The sequence below is a fragment of the Camelus bactrianus genome, chromosome 10 (genome assembly GCF_048773025.1).
Source record: "Camelus bactrianus isolate YW-2024 breed Bactrian camel chromosome 10, ASM4877302v1, whole genome shotgun sequence".
Lineage (NCBI taxonomy): Eukaryota > Metazoa > Chordata > Mammalia > Artiodactyla > Camelidae > Camelus > Camelus bactrianus.
In genome coordinates, this window is record NC_133548.1 from 26006257 (window position 1) to 26019966 (window position 13710).

A 13710-nucleotide genomic window follows, 5' to 3' on the forward strand; every position below is an offset into this window, starting at 1 on the left:
GGCTGGCTTCTGTATCCTTTTGACATGCCCTCATCATTCTTTAAGCACTTTTAAGCATAAAAAGATGTCACAGGTGTACCTTTTTCTTTCCTTTGACTCAAACATTTCTTGACAGTCCTGGTTTCTTCAAATGGAGAATCATCAGATATACTCATTGCTATTTCTCCACTCTAAGAGTTTAAAACATTCTCTTTATATTTCTTCTATTACTTAAACAATTTCATGTATTGCATCTGAACTTTTAAAATATAGTTTGATATGAGATATAAGTTAGGGATTTCACTATATTATACCCATATGACTGGGCTTTCAAAACTTATTTGAAATACCCCTCCATTATAAAGATGTTTGTTCATCATAAAAATCCAAATATATAAAACAGACAAGGAATAGAAAAAAAATACCCCAAATCCATCCCCAGAGGTGAACACTGTTAACAGTTTGATGAACTATTATTCACTGGGTAGAGAGAAGACATCAGTCCATATCCTTAATGTTACTCAAGACTCTGCCTCCAACTGTACAAACCAATTTTTTTTTTTTTTTTGCATCTACACTGTTCTTTTCTGCTTCCTTTCCTTCCTTCCCTCCAGTGGAGGAAATGTTATTATATCTTAGAGGCCAATCCTTGCACACTTGCTCTGGGGCACTTCCTGCCTTTTCCAGAAAACACTCCAACTACCCACTAACATTTATTTAGTATTTTCTATATAACAAGTACTGTTCAAAGAGTATTACTTTTAGACCAATTTCATAAATGGGTAACAGAGATAGTGAGCAGCTTAGGAATTTTCTCAAGTCGTTTAGTAATTTGCTCAGTGACATATAGCTGGAAACCACTTTTCCCTCCTCTATATCTTCATCTATTCCCTCTTAAATGAATTTTTCCCATTCACATTTAAACAGAGCAGGAAAAAAACCCGAAAAACTCCCCCCAAGCAATTCTCTCACCTAAACCTCTTCTAATTATTGCTTTTTCTCTGCCCCTTTATGAAGGAATTTCTTAAAAGAATGATATGACTCTGGCCTAACTCTCTGAACTCATCCTCTTTCTAGTCCTTGCTATCACTCATTCTAGTTCAGCAACATGGCCTTTTAGGTCCTTGCAAACTCTAAGTTCTTTCCTTTCTTAGCATGCCTGCCACTCCCTCCGCAAGAGCACTCCTGGCCTAGTGTTCTTCGTATGACTGCCTTCTTCTTACTCTTCAGGTCTCCGCTCAAATGTTTCCTCTTCAGAGAGGCCTTATCTGAACCCAGCCCAAAGTTTTCACTCTCCCCTCAATTTATGGAAAATATTCTTTGTCTTTATATTACTTATCACAGTTAAAATAATGACATATATATTTACTTACCTGAATTAAAAAAAAATTTGTGTGCTTTCTCACTAGATTGTAAGCTATAAATGGTCAAGGATAACAGCTGCTTTATTTACTACAATAAACCTAGAGTTTCACATAATATTAGGCTCATAGAAGGTACTCAGGTCCACACAAGGTGTTCACGTAAGAGAAGGCGTTCAATAAATATTGTTAGATATATGTTTATGTTCACTTAGATCTGTAAATGGTACCATCCTAGTTCTAATGTCTGAAACCTGGAAAGAATTCCTGATATTCCGTTTACCCTTTTCCCCAACCCCAATGAAATCAAAGAGATCAGAGAGGTAGCTAGCAATTAGGTTAGGTAAGGATATGCAGACTTTATGAATCGGTTAGAATGCAGGTTTAATATTCTGAATGAGATGGGAAGTCTTTGTAGGGTTTGAGCCAGAGTAGTGGTAAGAGCTGATTTATGTTGTAGAACCGTACTGTCTCATAAGATAGTCAATAGTCACATATAGCCACTTACATTTAAATAAAAGAAAAGAAAATAAAAATTTCAGTGCCATATTTCAAGCACTCACTCTTAGTTTCATGTGGCTAGTGGCTGCTATTTTGGACAGCACAGACATGGAAAATTTCCATCACTGCAGAAAGCTCTACTGGACAGCACTATATTAAAAATATTCACTAGGGCTATTTTAGAGTAAAAGGAGAGACTAAGAAGCAAAGAGTAAGACTAATTAGGAGGTTATTCCAAGAGTTCTAGTAAGAAATGTGGGTGACTTAGGCTGGCATGGAAGAGGTAAAGGGTGCAAGAAATGATCAGGATCTGGGTATACTGAAGACACAGCTGACAGGATTTGCTGAAAGACTGAATGTGGGAAGAGAGAGAAAGGAGAGCAAGAGGAGTCAAGGGTCAAAGATTGCTTCATTAAAGGAAGAAGAGAAATTTGGAAGGATATACATAAATGATAGAGAGTATGCCTATGGGGAAGATGACTGGGATTAGGAATGCGGAGATAAGGTAGGAAATAACAAAACAAAAACCATGGATACCAATGAAAATTGCAGGCCAGGATGCTAGGATGATCAACTAAATTCTGTGTACCTAAAGGCCCTCTGGAAGGGCAGGAATAAGAAGGAAACGAAAACACGTATGCAGGTCATTTCTCTTCATTGATCAAAGTGAGGCTCAGAATAATAGTTCTCTCTCTAAAGTTCCTGGAATTATCTTTTTACTTTAATTATATCACCAGCAGATAAGTAAATAGATAAAATCCCTCCTCACACTTACATCTTGTCTTTTTCCCAGCTCTGAGATTTGTATTAATATATCATTCATTATATCCTTTTAACAGAGTAGTTTATAGTATATGACTTCTGTTCTGAACGTTTAACCTTACCTAGAAGCTCTCTTCTAAAATTCCTTTCTTGTGAGTGAATTTTCTATTTGCAACTTCTAAATGTATTGTGGTTCTCTGCTTCTCAATCTAAAAGATTTGTATTTTTGAAATAAAATATACTCTTACATGGCTTTGTTTCAGTTATTGGTTTCATTCCACTAAATCTTTGTGCTAAGAGCAAGGTCATAGTTTATTTGAGTAACTACTATATTTTATACATTGATTCACTAATTCATTAACTGTCAACAGTTTTTTTAAAAAAGGTAATTACACGAAAAGATCTTTATTACAGCATAAACCAGAGCAATGTTTGGCATGCAATTCCTGGGTCCCAGATTCAGGGAATAAATAGATGAAAAAAATGTAACTCTTTCCTCAAGGATTCCAATGCTTGAGCGGAAGATAAGAATGTAGACAAGACAAATAATTACAGTGTACTGAGACTAGAGTTCTGACAGAAGTATGAACAAAGGAATACTAGTAGGAATGTATGAGGAGCATAGCTACGATTTGTCTAGGAAAATAATATAGAGGCTTATACAGAAGTTTCATTTAAGCTGGTAAAGAGAGTTGGCAGGGTAAGAGAAATGAAATGACTCCTAAAATCTTAAGTAATATTCCTATCCTCTCTCCATTGATTTTCTCCTAGAAATTCTCTTAGAAAGATTAATTAGTTTGCAGAATTCAGTTTGTTCAACTTAATCAATACCAATCTTTTAACTAATGTAAGAAACTACTAGCTTTTGTTAGGATAAATACGTAAAAATAAAATCTTGAATTTTAAAGAAACATATCAAAACAAAATCATTCTATTTGCTACCAATTTAATGTAAACCCAATACTCAAGACTTAACATTATCTGTAATTTTAAAAAGTAACATTTTACAACACAGTAGGTGTTATTAGTTGGCTTGGGGTACCAGAACAAAATACTGGGTAGCTTAAACAACAGAAATTTATTCTGTTGCAGTTCTGGAGACTAGAAGTCCAAGATCAAGGTGCCAGGAGGGCTGGTGTCTGGTAAGAGCTTATTCCTTGGGTCGCAGATGGCAACCTTCTCACTGTGAGCTCACATGGCTTTTCCTGGGCATGTACTCAAGGAGACAGTAGGGAGCTCGGTGTTTTTCCTTCTTTTTTAAGGACACCAATCCTATCAGACTAGGGCCTCACCCTCATGACTTTATCTAAACCTAATTAACTTCCAAAGGCCCCATCTCGAAATATCACCACATTGGGGAGTAGGGCTTCAAGATCTGAATTTCTATGTGTGTGTGCGAGGGGTGGAGGACACAAACTTTCAGTCAATAAAAGTAGGTTAAACAATATGTTAGTAGATTTGTTAATACATAATTAATAAATAGGGAATGACAGTATCTTTCTAGTGAGGAAACCGAACTGTGCTTGGGCATACCTGCTAGCAAAGTTTAATTTAAAACAATGTCAAATTTAAAAACTTGTAGACTAAAGAATTATTCTCAAAATCAGGTTTTTCTATCTTTATTTTGTGATTGAGATTATCAGATTTATAACAGTGAAATATCAAAACAAAATTATCTGGGTGATATTATGATACATCTCAGGTTTTTCATACCCAGGTTTTAATTTGAAAGTTTAAACTGTATGTATTGAACATTTTCCATTGGCAAACCTATCAATAATTTTAAATTAGTGCAGATTTTAAGTGACCTTCAGTTTTTCTTACTGTAAAAAAAAACTGTATGTTTCAACGGTGCATTTAGAAATCATAAAATTATATATTATATCCTCACATATGATAGTGAGACACAGCTATATCCTCTAATCTTAATTACAGGAAAAGTATGGACAACTGTAGGGCTTAGCTTTATTGTTTTATAAATGAACCAGTAAAGTTCATTTTAGTGAAATGAGCACACGCTTTTCATAAATTAAAATAAATCTCACATGGTAAAGTACCCATTTTCAAAATTAATTTAATTACATGTTTAAAGTTTAATTACATTTAATTAAGCATTTAAGTTTAATATGAAATAAACGAATTATCATTTAACTACTATGAAATGAAATACTGCCTTGATAATTAAAATCCATAAATTTTCCTGTTCTATGCAAGACTATTAGTTCTCAAAAAAATATTCTAAATATATTTTAAAGATTATATTCTCACAGCCAGTCAAGGTGTAATTTTTCTGGTGCTGAGCTTCGTGTGCTGGACATGTACACGAGCAGCAAATGGAGACAGCTTGTTATAGAAAAGAGCAGATGTTCTGGATTCTTGGGTTTGAATGTGAGCTTAGTCACTTACAGCCTGCAAAGAGGGAAAAGTACTCAGCGTCTCTGACCTCAAATTTCCTGTAGAGTAGGGATAACATTCCTTCTCTGGGAGGGTTGTTGGGAGGATCAAATGAGATATCCCATTGTCAAATGTCTGGAATAGTGACTGACACTGAACAGGTATTCAACAAATATTAATTTCTTCCTCTCTTTAGCTGCTGAATGAATGAAAAAAACTGTACTTTCCAGCTTAAAAAGAGTTTTATCCTTAAAACTTTTTTTTTAATTACAAAAGTAATACCATATTATTTTTCATGCACTTACATCTCACTTAATGTACACTTTTAATTTTTTATTTCCCTAAGAACTCCATGAATGGAGGCAGAATAGAGTTTTGAGTCAGAAAGAACTAACTTTGAATCTGGCTTCCAACATTTACTATTTGAGAAATCATGGAAACTATTTTTACCTATTTCCCAAACCTATGTAAATGTATGTCTGGTTCAGTGAATGACAAAAATTAGGAGCTAGTATTATCAACATAATCATTCAAACTTAATAGAAAATGAATGAAACAGGAAGGATAAGGGGAATTCTACCCAGTCCCCTACACCATGCCTCTGTTTTTCATAGGAGGATACTTATTTTCACTGATTTTAAGGGATTTGCCCAAGGTTAACAATAAGGATGAACTCAGTATCAGAACCTAGCTTTTTTATTTCTTTATCAGAGCTCTTTACAATACAAGAAAATAAAGGTGAAGGACACCAAAATCTTTTGAAGCAATTAAAGCAAAAAGGAAAAGAAAGGATATTCTGACTAAATTAAAATTCTGGCTCTATCACTTAATAGTTGAGGCTCAGATAACTCATGTCTGTGAATTCTGGTCTCTTTCTCTGGAAAATGGGAATACAAACTTCTATAGGATCGATACAAGGATTACACTAGGTAACAAATTAAAGATGTAGTAGAGTGACTGACACATAGCAGGTAGCTATTAACAGTAAGACATCACCAAAACACCACTTTGGGTAAGTCTCTAAGCCATACAGGCTGGAGAACACAATAATTAATTTTTTTTTTTGGAAACAGATTTAGTAAAAATAAATAGGATAGTCTTCACTAAATTTTCAGGTAATATTTCTGGGAAAGAGACTCTAGATTTTTAAGTCATTTCCATTCACAACTTCTTGTCTATTAAATCTCCATTTAATAACTCATCTCACTTGGAAGGTAATGGTTTTATAGTGTGAAAGAAAACAGAGGTGACAACCTACTCTGTGAATTACTTTCCCTTGATCCAACTGCAATAAGAATTGAAATTAAATATTCTTAACACTTTATAAATTATTCAATGTCAATTACTGTAATTTTCAGGGTTTTGCCTTAATAAAGTTAGCAGCACTATAAATATGTTGTGTTAGTTTAATACTTAAAACTTTTCATTGTAAAACTCAAACCCTAAATTCTCGTAAGTCATCTGAAAAAAATAGACTGCTTTATTTACAGCAGGACTAGAAATAGAAAGCCTTAATAAATAAAATACTGGAAAACACATGAGTGTTTACTTTCAGAAAGAGCACTTATCAAAAAACATGGAGCAACAGCTTGACTTTATACCATTTTCATTGCTATTATTATAAATAAATAATAGGTATCTATGTGCATTTAGGGCTGAAAGAGCCTGACATAGAACTATTTCACATTTTATTGAAAATAAAAACAGCAGGTATAGTAAATTCGGTATCCAGACCTTTCAACTTGCAAATTAAGAGTAACAGGGGTCCAACAAGTCCAGGACCAGAAAAAGTAGAAAATCATATACAATGAAATAATATGAAACATATGTACAATTAAGGTTGCATATTATATAGAAAACTAACATTTATTAGGATATGTACCTTTAAATATGTATTCTTTCAAAGAATGTGGGAAAAAAACATTTTATTTACCTCTGAAATCAGAAGTGAAATCATTAACTTACCAAGATTCTACATTAAGAGTTGACGATATTTTCTCTGGAAGAAAAAATCCATGCCATTTTGAAGCCTCAATTAGTTCTTGAGGTATCCTTTTTGATACATCATAATAGTGACCAAACCTTGAAGATGATACCGGTCCAGCCTGATAAGAAAACCCATTTTAGTCATTAAAAAATAGTTTTTTAAAAACTACAATGTATGTGTCCTATATTCAGCAAAACACTGATATATTTATGCATTTTAATGCTAATAAGGAAGAGCTGATACACACAGACTATTAAATTTCAAAGAAGCATGCAACAACCTTTATTGTTTTGAACTATCTATAGCTGTAAATCAACCTTTACATTTCCCATGTATCTTCACTCCTGGTAGTTCCCTAAGTTTCATAAGAATTTAAATGCTTCTTTGCTTTTTTTGCTATACTGAATATCTTTCTTAATAAAAAACTTTATATACATAACTCAATTAATGTTTAAGACTTCAGTTTTTTTTTTACAAATTTTTTTTCTAATTAAAAAAATTATTCTTAACTGAAGTACAGTCAGTTTACAATGTTGTGTCAATTTTTGGTGTATAGCATGTTTCAGTCTTACATATGCATACATTCGTCATATTCTTTTTCACTATAGTTTACTACAAGATATTGAACATAGTTCTCTGGGCTATACAATATAAAATTTATCTATTTTATATATAGTAGTATCTGCAAATTTTAAACTCCAAGTTTATCCCTTCCCACCCTTTACCCCCTGGTAACCATAAGTTTGTTCTCAGTCTGTGAGTAAGACTTCAGGTTTTAATAATAAAAGAAATATGTAGTTGCTAAGAACTCAATAAAAACTTATACCAAATTAATTCATTGGAGAGGGGCTCAAAAGAAACTAGCTATTTATATATTAAACAGAGCATCATTTTAAAACTAAGTTCTCCTAAGACCATGAATATGCACATTATTCAATATTTCTAACAAACTTAAAATTAAACTAACAGTATAAAATATACAGGGGTATTCCAGATAGGAACAAGTACATGATAAAGTGGGAGAATGTACACAAGCTGTATTAGATAAATCAGAAACCTGGCGTATTCATTTGTTCATTGATAATTCCATTTTGTGCCCTCTACTAACAATTTCTCCAAACAATTACCTTTGGTATAAGAAACTCTAGTAACTATTGATGTTGAATTTATTTACATGGCATAGTTGAAGCCTACTAATATAACATTATAATTATATTGCTTTGAGTGGATTTTGGGCTTTTCTTCTTTCATTTAGCACATTAGAAATATATCTCGATCCAAATATACCTGTATCCAAAACTGAACTACTAACAGATTCTGTCTAGCAATAGTTTCTAATGAAATCTCTGATCCAATTTTACTTAACTTCCATTGTCCTGAATGCTACAAAACAGACAAGTTTCAGAACATTCAACAAATCTAGATAATCTTTACAGAAACTGAAGAATTATACATTAGTAGGTTCTTATTTTACTAAATAACTGATAACTTTGTAATTTAGAGAAGAAACAGGTATTTGCTTATCACTAGATACTTGCATTTTAAGACTTCAAGAAGTTATATTCTTGAATTAAATGCCTACAAACATCAAATTACATAGTAATATAGAATAAAAAATTTAAAGTTTAATAGAAACTTTATATTCTCAAAGTTTGACATTTATTTTCTAAATAAAATGGCTGTTCATCCCTCCATAGGTACTATTTATTTTCATTAATGAAAGAGACCTGTTAATTGGCTTACTCTAATCTTTCCCATAAGTATGGTTCCAAAAACATGATTTATCTATTTGCCAAGAATGTACTGACATATACATCATGTCACATTAAAATTTGTTTCTTAAAAATAGGGCGTAAAGTTTTAAATGTAAAGTTATTAGCCTAAAGCAATTTAAACAAGGTCTGTTCTTTGGCCTATAATCTATTCTTTATCCGGATTATAGTTCAGAATGTTTTTACTGCAATCTCTGCTAGAGCTCATCTTTTTATTGTGTAAGTCCAAGCCCCCTTAATGTTTTAGAAAGGCCTTGACTAACTGAACTTTGATCTGATGTCTTCATTGAGAAAAACACCAGGTTGCCCATTTCAGATGCAAATCCCCCTAAGGCCCAATAGAATTTAGTAAAGACAGCAAAAAAGAAGAAACAAGAAGTTTCCAGGATCCTCTTTGAGAATCCTGGGGCACACTGGTGTCCTTAATCCACACTGCTGCATGGATTAAGGTAGGTGATAACCTTTCCTGATTCAAAAGAATAAGCAGAGTGCCTACAAACTGGGTGGAGACTAGGATTTGGTAATAATAAAACACCATGCAATAAAAGCTTGGTCTATGTCAGGGGCCTATGAAAAGGCCTCAATGTACCACATTCCCAGGCCTAGTAGGGAAGCTTGCAAAAGCCTACCTGAATCAAATAAGCATGAATAATCTATTTTAGCGGACTGGCCATGGGGAGAGAGAAAGAAAGAGAGACTTTTCCCTCCTTTTAAGTTTGAGTTAATAAATTTATTAGTGGACTGAAGGTTCTTGAAGTCCTATGCACTTTGAGAAATATACTAAATTGCCAAGAAGGAAAGTATGCTTTTTAAGCTGCCGTCTCTATCAATGTTTCTAATTATAATATTAATGTGATACAATCTCAGATTTGGGATGAATCAAGGCAGAAGATTGATTTCATGCTGTGATAGTTTACATATAGAACACAAATAATTCATTAAAATGTAAAAATAAATTTGGAAGCTTTTCTTATAAATAAATTGTTAATTTTTTTAGAAATTAAGAGTAGAGAGAGCAACTAAAATATTCACATAGTAGACAATATTTTATCAATGATAGAAACTTTAATCCTTCAATTAAAAAATGAAAATGATCATTTAAATATACTCTAAAAGGAAAAAACAATTTTGTAAGTTTTTTCCTACCCAAGACACATAGCATTAACATATAATCAAATTTTTGGAATGCTGTGACATCTCCTGAGGCCTAGAATTGTAAAATGAAAACTTAAAATATTTTCTCTAAAAAGGTGTCACTAAATGCTTTAAATCTAATAATAATAATAATAATAATAATAGTAATAATCCATGAAAAACTATTAACTTTCTGAAAAAAAAACACTTTAAGAAGAATCAAACCATCATCAATAATTATTCAATTTACTCAGTTTGATAAGAACATGTTGTTTAGTTTTACACTATGACAACTTCTGTTTCGCATTCATATACTAACTCTTAACTTTGTCAACTGTGGAAGAGAGTAAAATGGAATGGTTCAGTAAAAACTTACTATGCTAAAGGGAAATGAACCCTGATGTGGGTCTAGGAGGAGCACAGAGCAACAAAACAGTATCATCCCTCACCTTTGGTACATTAGAAAGAAATAAAATTCAGAAAAAAGCTATACCACAAATAAATGGTCTAGATAAGACATCTTCTTATTGTTATTATCATTTCTTATTTCTCAGTATGGCATAACAGAAAGCAAGAACCCAAATGGTCTCATTTCGAACCTCCGTTCAATCACCAGAAATTAGAGCTAATAATAACTATTTCACTAGGCTATTGTGAAAATCTAATGCAACACTAGAAATGAATATTTCATAAATTATAAAGCACTACATAAATATTATTGATGATTGTTATTGTGTCTTGATTTACTAGAGAATCAGAAGATCCATCACTATCCTTTGCAATTTCTTTGCTTTATTGGAAAAATGGTATGTTTTGTCACCTGCAACATGCACACATCTATCACAGGACTGTTGTAGCTGAACAGCCAAGACAGAAAGCTAAAGCATAACGAGGATTTAACATAATAAAGATCTAATATGCTGTCATAAATTGCTTGAGCTGTTGTAGGCCTTGGTCGTTAGAGCTCTACAATACTGAAAAAAAAATTAAGTCTCAGAATATGCTGTAGGCTATCAATTCTTGGGATAAAGAGGGAGGAGGGTTGGATAATTGGACAGGAAAGAAGAAGGCATGTTCATCTAGGAAGAAAATCAAAATCACAGGATGTGGGAAGGTAGGCTTTTAAAAACTACATACCCCTCCAAATGGAAGAAGCATTACTTCACTGAGCTGTTGTTATTTATTTAGGTGTACATTTTCTTATCTTTTTTTGCATTCCCTAAATGGGAATATGACTAAACTCTTAGGACCTGGTGACAACTTATATTAAAAGACATCTCTGATAATCAACAGATTGCCTTTCTGTTATGTTATGTTTTGGACTACTTGTTTAATCTTTACTGATAATAGTGTTAACTATATTTTGTCCCCCCAAAATACAGAAAACCCAGGATTTTCTTGTTGCTGTTTTTAAACTGATAATGGCGAAGCAGAGTCTGGATATGCAAAGTAGATAATGTAAGTGATCACCAAAGTCTATCAGTCTTGGCAAATCATCATATATAAAATTTCTGTGACAGGCAAATATACATGGTAGTAACATTTCAAAGAAAAGTAAAGAGGCCAGAAAATGATCCTATTTGCTAAACTTGACAGAACTCATTTGTAAATACTAGTAAACTTAAGTTTGACCATTGACTATAAATTCAAAATAAGCTGTTATTTTTGTGTGTATTAATTACTGCCACTTAATTCACTTTAACATTTATTTCCCATACTATATAATTCATTAGCTCATGTATTCAACAAATAACTAGTGAGCACCTACTATATGCCAGTCAAATAAAATAGTCAAAGTCTTTCTCTCACTGAGCTCTAGTAGGAGGAAACGATACGTTATCTGCTAGGTGATGATAAGTACCCTGAAGAAAAATATGGCAGTGAAAGGCAATGATAGAGTGGTTTTATTTCTCCAGAATGACAAAGGAAAGCATTCCTGATAAAGTGATGTTTTAGTGGAGCTCTGAAGAAAATGGGAAAATAAGTTATCTGGAGAAGATCATTGTAAGAAGAGCATAATTTTTATAACACTCAAGCTGTAAGCCTTGAAATCTCAGTACTGGGTTTATGTGTTAATATGTAACCTCTGACAAGTTTACTCCCATAGTAACAACTGCAAGCACACCATGCTCTAAAAAGAAAAATTTAATAAGCAATATTCACTTACATGTAAAAGGGGGTAGGATCAACATCTATAATTATAATACATTAAAAAAATTATAAAGAAACGAAGGACTTTCTTCCCATGTTTAAACAGATTTTATAACAAGCAGTAAGAAAAAAGGCATAAAGTTTCAACTACTTATATGTTTTCACTGACAGTTTTATCTGAAGAATGTTAATGACTAATGAAAAGACCAAAATCTCATTGAACTAAATTCAACTTAGAGCTTATGTTCTCCATGACTCTTTCAGAACACACCAGTAGAAAAATTAGAATACAGTCACTCTTTACAAGAGTCACCACTAAGTCCAGTTGCTTAAGTGAATCTGCCAGATTAAAGACATGAAGTTCTTTGTCATTGTGGTTCTCAAGTGCTAGTCCTACATTCCTTGTCTGTTTCAATCTTTATCAATTAACTCACATTTTTGTAAGCAGAATAACTACATTTATTCTGGACTCTTGTACCCAGTTCTCAATCACAATGTATGCTATACCTGCAACAACGCTGAATACATAGAGCTTCTTTTTATTTTTTAATACAAATGTATGGTGTACTACTGTACACATATACCATAATTTATTTAACTAGTTGCTTGCTGACGGACATTCAGATTATTTCCAATCTTTTGCTATTAAAAACATGCTACATAAGTGGGTCACACATATTTCATTTTACATCTGAGTAAACATATTCATGATGCAAATTTCCAAAAGAATCAAAGGGTATATGTTTTTATAATTTTGAAGGAAACTGCCAAGTTACTTTCCACAAAAGCTGTACATATTTATATTCCCACTAGCATAATATGAGAGTATTAGCTTTTCTCCACGTTTGCTAATTTAGTGTCTTACCAAACATTTTGGATTATTGACAATCTAATAAGAGAAAAATGGCAGGTCAATATAGTTTTAATTTGCATTTCTTTTATTATAATTGAAATTGGGCATCTGTTTTTGTATGTTTAGGAGCCACCTAAATTTATTTTTCATATTTTTGCCTGTTTTGTTAAAATTGGGTTGGTGGACTATTCCTTATTCATTTTAAAAGTCTTATATATAAGGACAATTTATTCCTTATTCCATTATATTAGCTGCAAATATCCTCTCTCTAATTTGTAGTTTGTTCACAGTCATTTAAATCATACATTAAGAATGGTATTATTCAAATATCTTTCCCATCTAAATTAGAACAATTTACCTTGCTTAATATTCACCTATTACAACATATTTCATACTGGTATACAGCTGATGCTTAATCAACATTTGCTGACTGAGTGAATAAATGGCATTAATACAGGTGCTTGAGATACAAGAGAAAATAAAACAAGCTCTCGTCTCTAGACAATTCTGTCTGGTGGAGCAAAGAATTATACTAACAATGAACTATATGTATGTACTTTAAAATATATAAAGAGCTATGAGAACAAACATAAGAAACTAGGTAATTTCATCTTATTTGTACTTGAAGAAGGATGAGTTGGGAAACAAGAAAGTGAAAAAAACATCAACAGAAATACCAGCAATTCACAAGAAGCAATTCTCATAGGAAGGGCATTTTATAGCGTTTTATACACACAAAGGACAGAGATTTGGATTAGGTTGTATAAATCTTGTATACAATCTTGAGAAGTTTATATTTCATACTGTGGGCTTGTA

General features: G+C 32.5%; 1 protein-coding gene across 1 annotated transcript in view; it reads right to left on the minus strand.

Annotated features, from left to right (window-relative positions):
• Positions 1 to 13710, minus strand: part of ELP4 (elongator acetyltransferase complex subunit 4) — a 209652-nt gene that overhangs the window by 142592 nt on the left and 53350 nt on the right. The window contains exon 5 of the mRNA XM_045523771.2: positions 6963 to 7102. Coding sequence (XP_045379727.1) covers positions 6963 to 7102 — 140 coding nt within the window. The remainder of the gene's footprint in view (positions 1 to 6962; positions 7103 to 13710) is intronic.